This window comes from Paramormyrops kingsleyae, chromosome 13 (assembly GCF_048594095.1).
Source record: "Paramormyrops kingsleyae isolate MSU_618 chromosome 13, PKINGS_0.4, whole genome shotgun sequence".
Taxonomy (NCBI): domain Eukaryota; kingdom Metazoa; phylum Chordata; class Actinopteri; order Osteoglossiformes; family Mormyridae; genus Paramormyrops; species Paramormyrops kingsleyae.
In genome coordinates this window covers 7,340,627-7,359,939 of record NC_132809.1, presented here as the reverse complement: position 1 = coordinate 7,359,939, position 19,313 = coordinate 7,340,627, and the positions used below count along the sequence as shown (strand labels likewise).

The 19,313-nt window shown below is 42.1% G+C and overlaps 1 protein-coding gene and 1 long non-coding RNA gene across 5 annotated transcripts in view; one reads left to right on the top strand and one right to left on the bottom strand.

The window, feature by feature from the left end:
• The window catches only part of LOC111858178 (copine-7-like), a 28,709-nt gene extending 23,219 nt beyond the window's left edge, over positions 1-5,490 (top strand). For 2 of the 3 annotated variants that reach the window (XM_023839717.2, XM_023839716.2), the window contains 3 exons: positions 1,931-2,167; positions 3,578-3,757; positions 4,289-5,490. In XM_023839717.2, the coding sequence (XP_023695485.1) occupies positions 1,931-2,167; positions 3,578-3,715 (375 nt within the window). In that variant the 3' untranslated portion in view covers positions 3,716-3,757; positions 4,289-5,490. Of the gene's footprint in view, positions 1-1,930; positions 2,168-3,577 lie in introns of all 3 variants that reach the window. The other variant, XM_072698109.1, reaches the window with a different exon arrangement.
• Positions 2,162-17,802, bottom strand: LOC111858179 (uncharacterized). Of its 2 annotated transcripts, none has more exons than XR_011982161.1 (3): positions 16,884-17,802; positions 16,636-16,758; positions 2,162-3,341 (listed from the first exon to the last, which is right to left on the bottom strand). It is a non-coding gene; the product is annotated as an uncharacterized lncRNA (long non-coding RNA). The 2 variants fall into 2 exon arrangements; XR_011982162.1 differs by lacking the exon at positions 2,162-3,341 and having other exon boundaries at positions 14,621-16,758; positions 16,884-17,036; positions 17,512-17,802.
• Positions 17,803-19,313: the final 1,511 nt, after the last annotated feature.

Below are 19,313 nucleotides of genomic sequence, written 5' to 3'. Positions count from 1 at the left end.
CATGTTAATAAAAGACATGTCAGACTATGAATTTTAAAAGGGGCCCAAACTCATTTAACCTCAACGTGGCCACACGACTCTGGCATACTGTTGGTATCTGGCTGTTGTTGACAGGTGTGCCCCGCTTTGCGGGAACCTCTGATGAGCCCTTGAGTTTCAGTGACATAGGGGCACAGTGTTCAGGTGACAAGCAGGTGATTACTCTATATGGGGAGGAAGCATGAGCTGGGACTATGCAGACTGACAGGCACTGATTCTCTTTTAACAAGCTGACCTGCACTTATGTGGTTCACTTTCAGCTTTAAATCAGTTTCCATCTGTTTTGAGGTTATTTTATGCTAAATATCGTGCCAGTCAGGATTCTCTTTTTCCTTCAGAGTGCTGTTAAAAACTGTAAGTATTTTGTGTTTAATGTCAGTTTATTAAGTACTACTCTTTCAAGAAAGGAAAAAAACATTTCAGAGAGGTTCAGTCAAGCAATAATCTTTATGAACACTGTACACACTTGCTGGAGCCATACTGACATCAACTGCACGATGATGTTTATGTGCCATTTCCTTCTTCAATAACATGGTACTTGGGCAATAAATCTCTGGAAGCACATGGTTGGAGAGAAGAGGGATGGCACAGCTGGAGTGGAATGGCAGTGCGAGGGCGTTGGTGATGGAGGGAATCTCAGAAACATCCCTCAAACCAAACTGAAGCTAACGAACTATACTAGCTAAAAACCCAGATCGGAATAAAAATTGCCTGTTTATCACCAAGTACCTTAAAATACAAAGACTATACTTTGGGATGTTGTGCAATATGAGCTAGTCTAGATCAGTGTTCCTCAATCCGGTCCTCGGGGACCCACAGTTGGTCCGTGTTTTTGCTCCCAAAAACATGTACTATCTGTGGGTCCCCGAAGATTGGATTGGGAAACACTGGTATAGACAATGAATGATATTATATATACAAATAAAATAAATAATAAACTGACATCTGTCCAACGAACAACTCTGTCTTTCAGCAAGGCTAACTTTTGTTGTCAGTTAAACCTTTCGCTGTTCTGCCCAAAACACTAATGAAGGCAATTAGGGGCACTGTTGCCTGATAATCATGCTTGTATTCACTGCACTACCTATAATCCTGGTGATAAATAGGTAACTGCAGGTCTCTGAAGTTGTTTATGGCTACTACCTGTGCTGAATGTCAGCTTGGTGTTACTATAAATATGTTTTCTGCATTTTAATTTTATTCAAGCTTTGATTGGTGGCTCTGAGGCTAGGGATCTGTCCCAGCATTCGAAAGGTTGCTGGTTCAAATCCCATGAATGCCAGGAGTGATCCTGCTTTATTGGGCCCTTGAGCCAGGCCTTAACCTACAATTACTTTGTCCTGAGTTTGACATTAATCTACATCCAGCCCTGCAAGGAGGTCCTCCAACTTACAGGGAAAATTTGGGGGTTGGTGGCAGGATTGGCACTGCAGCCACTGGAAAAAGTCACACTGTTCCATTCAAACTAGTGTGGTGTTGAAGTATCACCCACTGCAGGGCTGCACTCAGGTTCTCACCCTTGAGGTGGTTTGTTGTGTGGTGGGTGCAGCAACACACTGTGATCAGTGTGTGCTCCTTGTCTCCTCCTTTGATATTCAATTCTGAAATGTAATTCCAGTAAAAACTAACTAAATAAATAGCCAGCACATTTGTGAACACTGATGTTTAAATGGAAAAATCCAGACAGCATTGGTCACTGGCTTTGTGGTCTGTTGTGGAGAATTTATTTCTTGTGGAGAATTTATTTCTTTATTTATTTCTTTGTGTGGGTGGATGAATATCAATTGATTAACCTGCATGCTGGTACTATGCCACTAAATTATTATTAAATGATTATTAAATGATAACCTGAGTTTAAATTTCTAGTCTAAAGTGATGTTTTCCCACCCAGCGATACCACATCCTCCTGATCCTCACCGACGGCGTGGTGACAGACATGGGGGAAACACGTGAGGCCATCGTACGTGCCTCCTACCAGCCCCTGTCCATCATCATCGTTGGAGTGGGAAACGCTGACTTTACAGACATGCAGATCTTGGATGGAGATGATGGGGTCCTGCGTTCACTCAAAGGGGAGCCTGTGCTGAGGGACATCGTGCAGTTTGTGCCCTTCAGAGACTTCAAATCGGTCAGTCCATCTCACTCACTGTACCGTAGATGTACCTTCAATTTGGTCAGTCCATCTCACTCACTGTACTGTAGATGTATCTTCAAATCGGTCAGTCCATCTCACTCACTGTACCATAGATGTATCTTCAATTTGGTCAGTCCATCTCACTCACTGTACCGTAGATGTACCTTCAATTTGGTCAGTCCATCTCACTCACTGTACCGTAGATGTATCTTCAAATCGGTCAGTCCATCTCACTCACTGTACCATAGATGTACCTTCAATTTGGTCAGTCCATCTCACTCACTGTACCGTAGATGTACCTTCAATTTGGTCAGTCCATCTCACTCATTGTACCGTAGATGTACCTTCAATTTGGTCAGTCCATCTCACTCACTGTACCGTAGATGTATCTTCAAATCGGTCAGTCCATCTCACTCACTGTACCGTAGATGTATCTTCAAATCGGTCAGTCCATCTCACTCACTGTACCATAGATGTACCTTCAATTTGGTCAGTCCATCTCACTCACTGTACCGTAGATGTACCTTCAATTTGGTCAGTCCATCTCACTCATTGTACCGTAGATGTACCTTCAATTTGGTCAGTCCATCTCACTCACTGTACCGTAGATGTATCTTCAAATCGGTCAGTCCATCTCACTCACTGTACCGTAGATGTATCTTCAAATCGGTCAGTCCATCTCACTCACTGTACCATAGATGTACCTTCAATTTGGTCAGTCCATCTCACTCACTGTACCGTAGATGTACCTTCAATTTGGTCAGTCCATCTCACTCATTGTACCGTAGATGTACCTTCAATTTGGTCAGTCCATCTCACTCACTGTACCGTAGATGTATCTTCAAATCGGTCAGTCCATCTCACTCACTGTACCGTAGATGTATCTTCAAATCGGTCAGTCCATCTCACTCACTGTACCATAGATGTACCTTCAATTTGGTCAGTCCATCTCACTCATTGTACCGTAGATGTACCTTCAATTTGGTCAGTCCATCTCACTCACTGTACCGTAGATGTACCTTCAAATTGGTGTTGGTGGCAGAACCAACAAGACAAGCAGTAACGTAGATAAGCAGGATGTCCAGTGTTATGTAACAGCTCACATTTCATACCAGGAAGCTGCTGGTTTCATTTTGGACACTGCCCAATGGAGAAATCCGTCCAGTGCCTTTGAAGAAACAAACAACAATTTTTTATGGACCTAATATCACTGTCATCTGGACATGCTTTCGTTAATATTTAACAGTTTTTCCCAGGAGGAAACCTTTGTTTCTCTTTATCACAGTGTTCCGTGTGTGATATTGCCATGCTTTGATCAGAACTGTCATCCCTGAGGGAATGGATGGGCGCCCGGCTGTCACGGGCCCCTGTGCTTGTGCTGCAGCTGTACCCTTTGTGTTTCAGGCCTCTCCTGCTGCCCTGGCCAAGTGTGTTCTTGCTGAGGTGCCCAAGCAGGTGGTAGAGTACTACAGTCATGTGGGATATGGGCCCAAGACGCCAGTGCTGGATTCACCCACCTCTGTGCCCAACACCCCTGAGTAATGAAGAATCCTGTCAGCAAACAGACCCAGGTTGTTCGGATAGGTGAGTGTTCAGGAGACACGCTATTTACCCCCGTCCAGATATAAAAATATTAGATATTACGATGATTCATTTGTATTTTTATTTTGGCACTGGGTGTTTTGGTCTGTCTGGCCCTGAGCCTGTGCTGTCCTGGGTTTTGTAGACTGCTTCTATAATTTCTCTTGTTCAGATGGCTCTTTTTTAATTATCTGCAAATATTTTTAAATCTTTTTTTTTAATTTCCTCATCTACTCTCTTGCCCTGCTTGAAGAATCTAAGGGCAATGGTAAATTATGTCATTGCTTATACGTTACAGTATAATAGTCTAGAAATTTGGAATGTATACATTGATAGAATCCAGGAAAAATGATTCTCTTTAACAGCAAATAAAACGGTCTGGGTCAATGAATTGAATATTAATCTCTATTCATTCAAAAGGAAAAATGTTCTTCATGTAATTTATGTGTATTTGAGTTTTGCATTTCGCAATTTCTACTAATTGTTCCACTTTTATGATTCTTTTACATGCTGCAACTTCCTATGATTCTACAGATTGCCTACTAAAGCCATAATCAAGTGTTTCCAGTATGTTTGACCCCATGAAAAGAGAATTATAAGGTGTTCAAACACCCTCCTGACATTATGGTATTTCATTAGCTGATGTTACACCTTAGAGTCCATTGTTTTCCTACGATTTCCCTGCAACTCTGTATGTCGACAGCATCACATGAACTAAACAGCTTCAGGTGTCTTGCGTAGTGGCTTCCTGCAAACACTGGTATTCGCTAAGTGATGCTGTCTTGAAAGTAGTCTAGAATAGTTATACATTGTGCTTTTTCAGATGTGATAGAAAAATATTTTTTGTATTTCATAAAGATGTTTTTTGTTCTCAGAAATCGAATAGTAAGCAGCCATAATTGAGGAAAAATGTCATGAAGATGGGCTTTTACTCGATGCTTTAAATATAGAGGGGTCCAGGTCATCGGCTATTGTCCATGTCTCTATTCACACTGTTCATTCATGCCCCCATAAAGATCCCAGCTGGATAAAATACCTTCTGTGATCCTGTTAACTGACATTATTAAATATGTCCACAATTTAGACAAGACTGAAATAACACACAAATCAATATGACACCCACCAGTAGCTCTTGTAGAACAAGAGTGTGTACGCAAAGTATGTTTGAGTTATCACCACTACTCACTGAGACACTTCAGAGTGAGAACATGCAGGTTAAATACAAGGTGTGACTTGTAAAATATTGGCATGAAAAGGAATATGGAATGTACCAATACAATCTACCAGCAAACTGAGATATGAAGGAACTGGTCACATTTATTTCTCACTGGTGGTTTGGATTCCTTTCACCCTGGTGGTGTGACCTCCACTGTCTTTCAGTTAGACAAAGAAAAGAGGGAGGTAGCTGTATAAAGAAGAAGTCACCATGACACTGGTAAACACCCCTGTCCTTAACTGTATTTTGGTGCAGTCCTAGAAATATTTCTGCATGCTTACCTCAGTGCACTAAAAATGTTTCATCCATTGGATTAAAATGTTTACGCCTGCAATCTTTCTTCCAGTTGCCTAAACTGCATATTTTCCTGTCAACTCCTTAACAGCCTATAAGTAAATGTTTAAAAGCATCTGCATGTGTGACAGTGTTGCAATGTGGTACGTGATTGTGACACATTTTCCTCTGAACTTCTTTTTGAAAGAAAAAATATAAATAAAGATGAATATTTACTGCCATTTTACCTTTATTTTTCATGCTTTGCTTTGATTTTTTTTTTTAACTTCTAAATGTTAACTGTTGCATATTTCTCACCTGTGGTTAATGTGTAAGCGTTTTTGTGCTGACAATTCAATGTACATAACCTGAAAAGGCAAGGGCTGGTGCTATGCTATTTATGACCTTCAGTTAGGAACCTACCTAGAAATTCTGGACCCCCTAGACTTAATACCACCTTAAGCCCCCTCTTGCCCAGTTTTACATTAATTCTGCTGAGGCTGGGGCTCAAACTGGTGATCTTCTGATCACAGGCACAGAGTGTGACCCACAAAACAACAACAACGACAACATTAATTCCTCTATACCCACTTGTCCTGGCTGGAAATTAGTGGATGGTATATAGGCAATGAAAAAAAAACAAAAAAAAAAACAAATGGCACCTGTTGCAAAGACAGGATGCTATCTGCTATGTTATGGGATGGAATGGGGGTGGGGGCCAGGAGGAGACATCGACGGAAGGATCCACAGTAGTACTTCTCATTACACTGAGGTGAAAAACGTGCTCCGGATAGTGGCCCCCATTGTCGGATAGGCAGAATAGTCCATAATGCTGTTCAGTTTTGTCACTCATGATATCGCCCACTGTACCTACTTGTAGTTGTAATAGGCACATGATGGGGGCAGCGTGAGGGTTTGTTGAGTAGCCCTGGTGCCTCAGACCTCCTCCATTAGGTTTTGAATTATGTCGTCTTTCTGCGGATGTTGAGCTTTCATGTTCACTCAGTGTCATATGAGAGGAGACTGGCTACTCTGGGACCAGACCTGTGCTGGGTACTGCAGGCGCTCCCTAACTAGAGGAGGAGAGGAGCTGTCTGGGTACTGCAGGTGCTCCCTAACTAGAGGAGGAGAGGAGCTGTCTGGGTACTGCAGGTGCTCCCTAACTAGAGGAGGAGAGGAGCTGTCTGGGTACCACTTGTTTAAGATTCAGTAATTTATGTAGCCAGCTTACAGATCACTTAAAGTGCCTTTTCTGTCACGTGAGTATTGGTCACTATCAGCAGACTAAAGAATAATCCAAAATTCCCATCTTCCAAATCGACGTGGGACATTTTTCTGTTATATCTTACTATTCTTGGCAGTTATTTTTTTCCCTTTTTTGGCTCCGGTAACTTGAAACAACAATTAACAGCAATGAGCTGGCCCACCATTGGCAGCTCTGTGGTCCGTGCGGTGGGCTTTCGCTGAGGTGACGCGGCAGAAAGCCGAGGTGTTTTCTCTTTATGGCACTGTGCTGGTGTCCCACCCCCCACACCGAGCCTAAAGACAGCTAAACCTCCCGAGTGCATCCGTAAAAGGCGTCACGCAGCAGGGACTTGATTATCTCTGTTGTTCTGGGACTGTGCTGAAGCAGTTTGGGTAGAGCGGAGACTCTCTGAGTGGTACTGAAGCTCGGGCCATGCAGCCACTCTTATTACTGCCCTGTTCAGGGCTGCGTACTCGTATTTCTCTTCCCACCAATTTAATAGAACAAACTGAATGGTCACGCAGTACCTGCAATTGCGATTAGAATAACGCTTGATGTTCCAGTGCAAACATTGAATTGCACTGCATCCACTGGATTTTGAATAAGTGTCTTACAGAAGCACAATCCACGTTTTACACATATTTTATTCTAATCTCTTATACTGACAGTGCAGTTTCTATGAACCTCTATAATAGCTTTGCCTTGCCGGTACTTTGTAGACAATGATGTCATTCATCATCCAGTGCCCTTGTTCCTGCTTTGCAGGCAGAATCATATAAATAGCAATTTATGGTGTTTTTCTTTTCATAATGTTAACAGTAACCATTTCATGCTGCACTGCAGGTAGTGCTATCGAGGGGAAGGGGTTGAAATCTCACCCCCCAGCTTATATGTGAGTGCCGGTCTCTTCCAGGTTCTCTGGTTTCCTCCCTCAGTCCAAAGACATGTAATTAGCCAAATTGGGGTCTTTAAATTGCTCATTGTGTCCGTGAATGTGTGTGTACCGTGAGATGGACTGGCATCCCATGCAGATAGATGCCAGGCCCCAAGTGACCTTGTACTGGACAAGTGGTTGATGGGTGTTTTTTATATGATTTTATTTGAACATACAGTTCAAACTTCATTCTTTCATTACAACATGTCATTATGGGCATTAATGACTTTCTTCAGTTGGTAGTCACAGCTCAGTACATGTACTGGGTCAGTGCTGTGACACTCATTGACTTTGTTTTCTTTGACCTGGTAAGAGCTTCTCCATCATTCGTCAAATCACTGTTAGTAATGGCTGTCACCATGGCAACGGTGCTTGTACAGACATGATTGGCTACGAGGAATTCAAAGCCTAAATGGATACAGTAGTTGAAATGTCATAACGTTCTGGTGAAGGGAATTTCTGAAGCCAGCGGCTAGGAGGGCTGGACCCATCTGACGCACTGCAAGATGTCTTTGTTATGCTTGGCTGATAGTTGCTATTATTTTGTAAAACAATTTAATTTAGTCTGTGTGATGAAATTCTTTATCTGTCTACACAGATACTAAATTGCTGAAACAAATGTGGGGGTGCTAACAATTACTGGAGTGAAGCCTGGCAGGAGATGGGGATGGTGCGTGTGAGGTGTTGTGATTAAGTAATTAAGCGTCTGTGCCTCTATCTGGGGATGCTCATTGCGGGTCATGCCTGGAGCAGGTTCCCGCTGCCCACTCCACATTTCATGCACAAAGCACACACTGTCATACTGGAATGGAGAGAGCACTGCATCCACTAGAGATGAGAGATGGAGGGCAGGTTGTCCTGGCGCTTCAGTGGGAGTGGCCAGATTCCGCAGCTTTGTGGCTCAGCCTCCCAGTCCATGCAGTATTGCATCATGGTCTTTTGTGTGTCAGAGATTATTGAGACAGATTTATGATTACGGCCCACATCATTCATCGCTAAGCAATCTTATTTCAGATTGCTGCCCTTCGAAGCGAAAATCTGTTAACCTCACATTAATCTGGGGAACTTAGAATAAGAATAATTTGAATTCATTTGTATTCTCCATCAAAGCTAAGTCAGCTTTTCCATAGGGGGTTTATGTGGATTAGCTTTTGGACAAATGCACAATAGTCAAATCAGGATGTTGGAACATTCAGTTTGTGAATTCTCGTTCCAAATGGAATAGTATGTATGCGTGTCTCTCTCCTGCATTACCAGTCAAAAATCTGGACACACCTACTTTTAATGTATTTGTCTCTAATTTAGCTATATCATTCACCTTATGGTAAAAGGCCTCGAGGCAGTGAAGTAATATGTATCAAATATTGGAACGACCCAGTGAAGTATTCAACATCTCAACATTTTTTTCTTATTGTAGACTTTTCAAAATGTCACAGACACTTGGCATTCTTTCAACCATCTTCCAGATCTAGCTACCTGGAATGCTTCTCCAACAGTCCTGAAGTAGTTTCCACAAGTTACTTTGCTCTTAATTTTCAAGCCAACTCATCCCAAACCAGCTCTCTAGGGTTTAGGTTTGGGGATTGTGGGGGGCAGGTCATCTGTCACAGCACTCCATCTCTGTAGTTAACAAGATGATTCTTACTACATAAACTTGATGAGTACTCTGACGGCAAGTGCTGCTTTAGTGCTTGAGTGCAGCCCCAAATTAAATTGGATGTCCCAAGATTATGCAAATGGTGCCAAATAGCCATGGGAAGACAGCCTCTCAGCACGCCATGTAATGCTGCCTTTGATTATAACAACGTGTAATTACCCTGTTTTGTATTTATCTCAAAGGCAGGGAGTGATCTCTATTTTTTGACTTGATGCTTATGACTGTACTTTACTTAAATGGCAGAATATATTTCCCCAATAATAGCTTTGCATAATCACTGCACTTTTACTGAACCCTGTCCTATCTGTTCTGCTACAGGAAATTACAGTAGTCAGAAGCATTGTGTTGCTGCTGGGAGATGGTTGGGTAATAGTGTTTGGTGTAACGCTGCTCAGGCTCCTTGGCCAGCCTCTGGTGGAGGGACAGCTCCTGAAATCCTCCTCCTCCTCAGCACACTGTGCCTTTATCCTTCTTGCAGGGTCATGCAAGATTCAAGAAAACTTTTTGGCGGGTTATAGTCTGATGGGTCTGTGTCCGACACTCGAAAGTCAGGGAATGCCCTCTTATGCTCAATCACATTGGGGGATGGTTGGGTTTTCGGCCAAAGGCCCCTATTCCAGAGTAGAAGGTATAACAGTGCTTGAAGTCCTATGCTGGAAGAGCGGTAGAGAGAGGAATCAATTCTCAGCTCACCGTTTGTAACACATCCATGACTCGCAGTTTGATGGATACAGCGTGGAGCCGACTTGCCAGCTGCCTTACTGAAGTACAAGCTGAACGTGATATGAGTTTGCCGAGCACAAAGATCTACTTCTTTGCAAGCAGCCAGATTTCATGGGGTTCTCCTGAAAATCCCTCCCCAGCGAGGTTTCGTACAGCTCGGTTAAAAGATGACAGGCGTAGTCCTTTATCACGTCCACCCCAGAATGTATCCACCCCCCGTGGCTCCCATCACCTTCCCGCTGTGCTGCATCCTGGTGACTCATTACAATCTCAGCACTTACAATACCAGCACATCACAATAGCAACTCTTAGGAGGATTCGGCCCTTTTTATCTAATGGGGAGGAAAGTTTTTCTTAACATCTCGATGCACAGGCCTGTCATAGAGGATCAGAGAGAAATCTGATAATGGCATGTTATTAAGTTCATACGAAAGCTACAGTCCTTCACTGCTGCATGGACTAACCTTAGTAACTAATTGGCTAAAGTGAAATCTCTAGCTGTGTACATTGGCTAAACGTGCTAAATTCCTAATAGCTTTCGTCAAACGGCTCCTGAGTTGTTTAATGGCTACAATGAAGATAAAATATTTGATGAACTGCATTTTGCAGAAATCAGTACAAGGCCAAAGCTGGTGTTTGTGTAACTGTGAATTGTACCAGTGTTTTCTCAGCTATTGTCAGAACCAAAATGCAAGTTAAAATGCCACGATAATAACCTGCATCAATGATTTTGTGGATCGAGTTTTTGAAAGCACCTTTCGCCATTAAACCCCATTAAGCTCTCAGTTGCATCTTGAATTGTCTGTCTATGAAATGCTGTATTTGTGATATAAATACACTGTAGTGGCTTCCCAGCAGCAGGCTTGGGTCATGTTTAATAGGTGTAATAGAAGGTGCTCACCATTACCACAAGCACCACTTTGATGGTAACATAACTAAAACCGTATTTTAACAATTATTCCTGATCCTGTTTCTGGTTCTTGCCCATGTCCATCAGTTTGGGAAACACTGTGCTGGGGTCCCCGAGGACCAGTTTGGGAAACACTGTGCTGGGGTCCCCGAGGATCAGTTTGGGAAACACTGTGCTGGGGTCCCCGAGGATCAGTTTGGGAAACACTGTGCTGGGGTCCCCGAGGATCAGTTTGGGAAACACTGTGCTGGGGTCCCCGAGGATCAGTTTGGGAAACACTGTGCTGGGGTCCCCGAGGATCAGTTTGGGAAACACTGTGCTGGGGTCCCCGAGGATCAATTTGGGAAACACTGTGCTGGGGTCCCCGAGGATCAGTTTGGGAAACACTGTGCTGGGGTCCCCGAGGATCAATTTGGGAAACACTGTGCTGGGGTCCCCGAGGATCATTTTGGGAAACACTGTGCTGGGGTCCCCGAGGATCAGTTTGGGAAACACTGTGCTGGGGTCCCCGAGGATCAGTTTAGGAAACATTGTGCTGGAGTCCCAGAGGATCAGTTTAGGAAACACTGTGCTGCGGTCCCCGAGGATCAGTTTAGGAAACACTGTGCTGGGGTCCCCGAGGATCAGTTTAGGAAACACTGTGCTGGGGTCCCCAAGGATCAGTTTGGGAACAGAGCATGTGAGCATAGTGGAATTTGGTCAGAGCATGGAGCGGTTTTTTAATTAAGGCTGGAGCGGTCGCTCTGTCTCGCTCCAATTTCACTCCGATACCGCTCACACTACGATTCTGAGGCATGCCCAAATCTACCTAGACTGTTACAAAAATTGGCCGAGATGGAATTCGCAAAGTATTTCACAACGGAAACTGATAAATCATACAAGTGTACTATTCTTATCAAACGTATAGATGACAATAATGTAGCGCAAGAACAACAATGTGGTGAAACTGTTTCAGTGAGTAAAGATTCACTTTGGAATCACTTTTCTCAGAAACATGAGAGTGTGCTACGCGAACAGGCAGAAGCCAGAGCAAAACGTGAGCAAGTTTTATATGGTTGTAGCATATCAAGTCTATAAAGTAAATTAAAATATAAAAGCCTATAAAGTAAATATTGGTAATCAAATAAATTAGTTTTGTCATTCAAAGTAGGTCTAATAGGATTTTTTTAATTTCACGTAACGCTGTCAGTGAAATTTAATTTTATAGAGATACAGCAGCAGCATCAAAAAAAAAAATTGAGGAATTTAAAACGTAGATGCTTAGCCTGTATATTCTTTAGGCTATTAAGTCCACTGATTACTTTATTTTTAGCCTATTTTGTGTGAAATGCCACTGCCAAACCTGTCCGTTGTTGCCTATATTTTGCTTAAAAATAAATATTTTCTGAGTGGCAATGTTGCCGTTGCTCATATTTCTTTATGATATAAGACTTTGGTTTAAGGTGACATTTGTTAGGTATGCAGAGTATTTGTCCCTCTTTTACATTGGAGCGAGCGTGGAGCGATTTGACTGGAGCGGGAGGAAATTTTAGTGGCGTGAGGAGCGGTGTTGAGCGGAGCGGCTTAGTGCGAATTAGAGCGGAGGAGCGGGCGGAGCCAACAGCCTAGTGAGCGAGGAGCAGAAATTCTCACCGCTCCACTCCGCTCACATGCTCTGTTTGGGAAACACTGTGCTGGGGTCCCCAAGAATCAGTTTGGGAAACACTGTGCTGGGGTCCCCAAGGACCAGTTTGGGAAACACTGTGCTGGGGTCCCCAAGAATCAGTTTGGGAAACACTGTGCTGGGGTCCCCAAGAATCAGTTTGGGAAACACTGTGCTGGGGTCCCCAAGGACCAGTTTGGGAAACACTGTGCTAAGCACCTTACAGGCTCTAGCATAATGAATCCTGGGTGCATCCTGTGCCGAAACCTCTTTGCCATTTCTGATGCTCTCTGCACTTTGCTCAGTCCTGGTGCAGAAACCCTCATTGCCTCTGAACTTCCTGCTTATCTCCCAAAGTCAGTGTAGCGACCCTGAAGAAGGCATTTAAATGGTAGAGCTGATACAAGCAAACAGTTCTGGCTAAGATGGATGTCTTAATAGCACATCATACAGATAAGTTCCTGAAAATGTTATTTTACTTTACATCTGTAATGGTCAACATTTTCGCATTTAATCCAGAAAAAATGAACTGGCAAGGCAATTAGCACTATCTACAGAGAAGAATTACCCAAGCTCGGAAAATGATCTTTCATCTTCAGGGACTGCTTATCGCCACAGATACAGCCATTTCCGTCTGAGAAAATTAGGCATTATTGTTGTTTTATTTCTTCTCATAAATAATGTGACTGCAAGGCCCATTCAGAATTCACAGGGATTTAGCTGAGCAATTAGCACTGGGTTCATATAGGATTGGGAACAGAGCATCTTGAACCATACGGAATTCCAGTGTCAGTAATGCTACACTTTATATATGATTACTACCTGTGTTCATTCTGCGGGGTATTTCACAAAGTAGGATTTTTTGCTTAGCCGGATAACTTGTTGGATTTAAGTTAGTCTGGGCTAAATGGACTATATCTTCATCCACTTAAATGTAGCTCAGACTACCTTAAATCTGAAAAGTTATCTGGCTAAGTAAGATATCCTTCTTTGTGAAATACCCCCCTGGTTTTATTGCTAGCTGTATTTGGGTTTAGCATTCAGAGTTTCAGGAAACATGCTCCTTCTCAGCAAAAAGATTCCTGGGAGGCAATGATGATGCTGCGACTGCATGGAATAGCGAATATCTTATTCCCATGCTGAATGTATATATATAAAGAGAGTCACATTTAAAAATCATTATCCAGCTGCATCAGAGAAATATCAATGGAATGACTGTAACGTTGTGCAAACTGATGGCTGAAGCTATTGAACTTTTTAATCCAAACTGTAAGGCCATTAAGAAAGAAAAGAAATTAGAGAAGTGGCTTATATTTCTGGATGGTTTTAGCAGTTCTCAGTGTCATCACACCAGCTGTTTGACTGCTAATACTTTCAGGAAGGGCAGACTAGCCTATTATGCTCAAATTACAACCCAGGAAATGTCCTGTAAATTAGAGGTGGCATCTACAGTCCGCAGAATAATTAATAATTAATATGGAATGACAGCGAAACAAGTTAACTTGACATAACTTAGTGCTGTAGTGAAATGTAAATACGTGATATTTTGCCTGTCTAATCAGCAAATCTAATGAATTGTCAGCTTTCACTTGCTGTTAATGTTACATGAGTTTTAGCCTGTTTACTGAAATTTAGTGGAAGCAATTTTGTCCAGTGACTCTGCACATAAGACTGGAAACATTTGGGTCACAGCTCTAGGGGCCATTGTTGTTTATAAACTACTAGGTCATTTCCTGTGTTAGAATAGACTCCACAATATATATGACCACTCGTCCAGCACAGTGTCAGTGACAATATGAATGTTACAGTACATAAATTAGTGCATGTCAGTATTAAATAAACAGACTTTTCATTGGAATTTTTTTCTTAATTAGATGGGCTTGTTACTGAGTGTACTTGTAATTAGAACTGGAAATCAAAAGGAAGCAAGAAACTAAAGCTTTTCAGTTCATAAGATAAATATTAATAGTTAAAATGATCACAACAGAATACTTTGCAGAATGGCAAAATGCAATTATTATGTAATCAATATCTGTGACATTTCAACATTTAAATTAACAGGGTTTGTAGGTTAATTAGTTTTACATAAAAATGTATCATATAAATCAGGATAAATTGGCAGACAATCCTCCTCCCCCACAGCCTGCTGGAAGGGCAGAATGTCATTTTACTCATTTGTGTTGTTTTTTTCTTCAATTGCTTTATAAATAAAAGCCATATTTAAAAAAAAAAAAAAAAAAAAAACTTAAATTTGTAGGTGGAGAGATTTAATAGAAACTTTTGATCAGTGTTGTGCTGGAGACAGTCCTCAACACAGGGGAACTGTTTGTAGGTGGATACACTTTCAAGGTAAAAGCCATCGTAATTAAGCCTTGATTTAGCAGAATGTGCGGTGACAGGAGGCTTGTTATTAAATTACGGGTGATTTACAAAGCTCTAAAAATGGCAGCATCAGCCTCCTGTGACTCTGCTAATGAGTACAAGACGGTCGTTAGCGATGAGCCCCAACGCGATGGACGCTGGGTGAGTCGACAATCGAGAGGAGCGCTGATGTTGCTGGGTTTGGGTGGTATGACCCGAGCCAGGCAAAGACAGCACTCAGGGGTGCTTATCAGATATGAGGAGCTCAAACACTGCGCTAGGCCAATCGGAAGCCATTCTCCTTGAAAAGTGTAGGAAAGATGGGAGGGCACATGTTCATTATTTCTTTGTGTTTAATTTCTAATGGAGGCTGCATCCATAGATAAACCTGGAAATTTCCAGGAGTTTGGCAGGATGGGTCCTGGTGTACTTTTGTTTAACCGCTACAGGCCGTCTTTGGTTCCATAAAAGTGTAAAGGTCCTTACAGCAGGGCTCTTCAAATTTGGCCCTTGATTCCAAATCCAGGCCTTGTTTTCAGTTCTCCCAAGCAGTTATTTTAATACTTACTGATTCTTATTGGCTGGAGGCTTCACACCTGGCTCGCAGGTAAAGGAAGGCTGGAAAATCAGCAGTGCCTGGACCTTGAGGACCGTGGTTTGAATAGCCCTCCCTACAGTGTCATTAAGTCCCTCTTGAAAGAACTGTCATTTTCTCATGCTCCAAGCTTGCATTCATAAGCACTACTGACATCAGACACAACACGTTACCCATCCTGAAGACCTGGATGAAAGTCTGAGTCATTTCTTTGCAAAAGGTACGGATGATTGATTCTTCGGAGTTACTTATCAGGCCATTGGATCAGTGCTTTGGAAGATGACACTTTAACGCTGTTTAAATCCAATTATCGGTATAGCAACTGATAGCTTTGCTCTGAATCTATTTGTACTGGGAATCAGCGCCTGGCAGCCAGCTCTCTCTCTGTCACTGCACATTTGTAGCGATGTTAAAGTAAGCAAGAGCATTATGCCTCAGTTCAATGTGGCCCCTTCCGGCTGGTCTGGGTGGCGGAGCATAATAGGAGAAAAGGGACGGCGTTGAACAGAGGGACTCAAGAATTGCTCTGAAAGAAGGTCATGGGAGCTAAATTCGCAGAGTGAGGCAAACTTCCCAAACAGGCAACTGGGGCATTTTAATTCCTCTTCCGTCATCATTCATCATAGCTGCACCAGCACCTGGAGATCTTACCCTCCCTGGTGTTCTGGGCAAGCTGTTAAGGGTAGTTGCACATTTGATGGGAAATGCCAGCAAAATTTACCCTATGTTGTTTTTTTCAACAAAAGATGAGCAGTCTGCTCCAACTAAACATTTTGGGGAAGAATGTTTACGTCCATAGAGAAAGAAAGAATTCAGATATGTACATGGCACTAAATATTAAATATAGTGCCACGCTACCAACATGGTGCAGAAATTGAAAATCCATGGTTAAATAATTCAGTCCCTTCTGTATTATTCTGAAGTGATCTGTTTTATAGTTTTTTTTCACCCACTGTAGGGAAATGCCTCATCATTTTCAACAATAATTTTATTCAGCACTGTTATCTTTCTGAAATGCATTCATTTCTCGATTTTTGCATCATGCCACTCCTTCCATTTATAACGCTCATCGTTTCCCTCATGACTGTTGTCGCCGCTGAAGGTTTAATCTTGTTACATCAATAAGGGAGTTTTAAATTTATTTTAAAGACTAACACACAAAGATGACATTATCGTGATTGTGGAATGGAGCTGTACATGGATGGAAAAGGTTTTTTGTCCATGAAAAATCAGAACACTTGTACCTTAAAAAGGCGAATACAAAAAAAGGGGAAGCTTCAATAACATTAAATTTGAAAATGTCCATCAAACAAAAAACACTCACCCAACAATGTGAAGACATTATCTCAATATGCAGCCAAGCACAGTCATCAGTCATTCCAGAATCCACCAAGCTGACCCTGTTTGTCCTTGAGAAGATCTTTCCTCCAATTAAGGCTCTGCCGAGCTGTCCAAGAAAGAAATATGTTTATACAGAACAGCTAAGACACTCCAGATATTATTAACATTCCCATAATTGAATTTTAAGAATAAGTGCCAGGTCAGCTTTGACTTAACCTTTAGAAGAAGTACCTGCATGGGTTTGTCTGGGCTGTCAAGTCACAGTGACAGGGCCAGTGACTTGGCAAATGACGCCTCTCAAACTCCAAAGCCGGGCTCTTTAAATTCAGGTGAGGGAAATACAATAGCAGCCTGGTTTCTCTGTTCTGACAGCCCAACAGGAAGCTGAAGCAAACGTCCAAACACATGAAGCTGCATAATGAAACAAGCTGTGAAAATCCACTGGTGAAGCTCTCTGCACTGCAATTACAGCGGCACCTACGCGGAGCTCTGCCACGCGGACGAGCAGAAGCAGGGGGCGGCGATCCTGTTATCAAAGCCGTGTTTAATAATACATGCAAACATACGCCTGATGTTTTTCCCCCAGGGGAGAACGCTGCGTGCTTCAATCAACTATTCAGTAGTTTGCATCTGAACAGAAATGGCTGCATCCAGTTTGCTGCATTGAACGTGTCTGACGTTATGGATACAGTATGGATATGTGTAATGAAGTGATGGATGCAGTAACTTCTCTGGAAGTGCTACAGTAGCTACTGAGTTTGAATATATCGGAGTGAAAACATTAGCCGCAAAAGGGACTTTAGTATCTGATTTATTCACAGTGGATTTCAGCCAGGAACATCAGGTTCTTGTTTCCTACCTTTGGTTGGGTGCCTTTATGTATGCTCTGTTTTACTTAGCGTAGTAGAAATGCTTGATGAAGTCGGAATAATTACAGTGGTATCTCGGTTCTCGAACTTAATCCGTTCCGGACTCCGGATCGAATCTTAAAAAGTTTTGGTCGAATTTTTCCCATAAGAAATAATGGAAAACCAATTAATTGGTTCCCGACTCCCCAAAATTACACCTAAATATGTTTTTTTAGCATTTAAACACAAAATGAACAGGATAAAACAAGAAGAGCATTTTTTTCTTAATGGCTTCCAAAACGATAAAGATCTTATGTAACATTACCCCTGTCCTGCCCCGATCGTCCGCTCCTTCCGTGCGCCACGCCCCCTCATTAACCTCGCATGGGATCCCCATGTGATCAGCTGTTTCTGGTTGTTGTCATTAGTCCTCTGTATTAAGTCCGCGTTTCAGTTTGTTTCCCCAGTCCGGTCATTGGGTGCGTTCGACTTGCTTACAGCGCCGACTTAAAGAAACACATTCTGATTCTGACGCAATGCGTTACGGTTAGATGCATTGCGACCTCTCACCCGGCTGCACAAACTGGAACTGCCTCCGTGATGACACACCTTTGCCCTTATTGGCTGAACAGTTTAGTTACATGCATGACGCTTGTTTCCCAGGCAGTTCCGATGCATAATCTGCTATTTCTCCCGAATATCACGTAAAGCAGTGAGAACTGGTTTTCAGTTAATTTACCTGGTAAAATAAAGTTTAAATAAATGACATAGATGCTCTAATAGTACACGTAAGTTAGTGGTTTATTTATTGTTAGTTACTGTAATGTTGCTCTGCTTTATTTGGTTAATCGTCCAGCCTGTGATGAAGGCATTCAAGTAAGAATTGCACTGTAGTATGACTCATTTCCAGGCACGTACAATTTATATTAGGTCAGCGTTCACGGTTCGACTTCTGATATTCAGATCGAGTTCTAGGTCAAACTGGTTTGTTCGACTTTCAAGAAATTCGAGTTCTAGTGAGTTCGAGAACCGAGGTACCACTGTACTTACGAAAATTGTAGACTGTGATATGAATGTGTTTCCCTCTCAGTAATTGCTTCACAAAACATGTGGCTAAATGTTTTTAGTATTCAACATAAAACAAAACTAGATAGATATTAAGTGAAGTTCAAGGTATAGTGTTTAACATTAAGCTGAGCTAGTCCTATATTAATGAAGGCCAGCGGTATGGTACTCGCTACGTCAATGTGTGCCATACAACTTAATGTACTGCCCCGATGAAATTAATGTTTTACCACATTTAACGTCCCTTCTTACATCTGCCATGCTTTTTGCAGAGATTTACCATGAAGGCCTTTGCTTTAAAAATAATCACGACGAAAAGATGCCTAAATAAGACAAATTTTACTTGTTCTCTATTTAAATGTATACTGCAGGTGTTTCTTTATTCGTGTAGCTAAATTGGACCGAAAAGGCAATTTTTAACTGTTTTGCAACACCAAATTCTGTGGAAATCAATGTAAGATACTGTAAGTTATATCAGGGTGATAATTGACAAAAATAAGATTTCTGATCCGAATTCTGTTGTAACAGTGTAAGTTAAAAACTGTCCATGCAATGTCTTGCATTATGTACTTCCAAGTCGACTGAGATAACAGATCCGTCTTCAGGGCGGAGGATTTCACACATGACAACTCTTTCCATTTCTTACATGACAACTCCTGCCTTAGGGGCACGCGGCGCCTTATCAGTCCTGAGCCAGGAGATTAAAAGTTGTGGGTGCTGGTGTTAGCGATGTCATGCTTTTGATCTG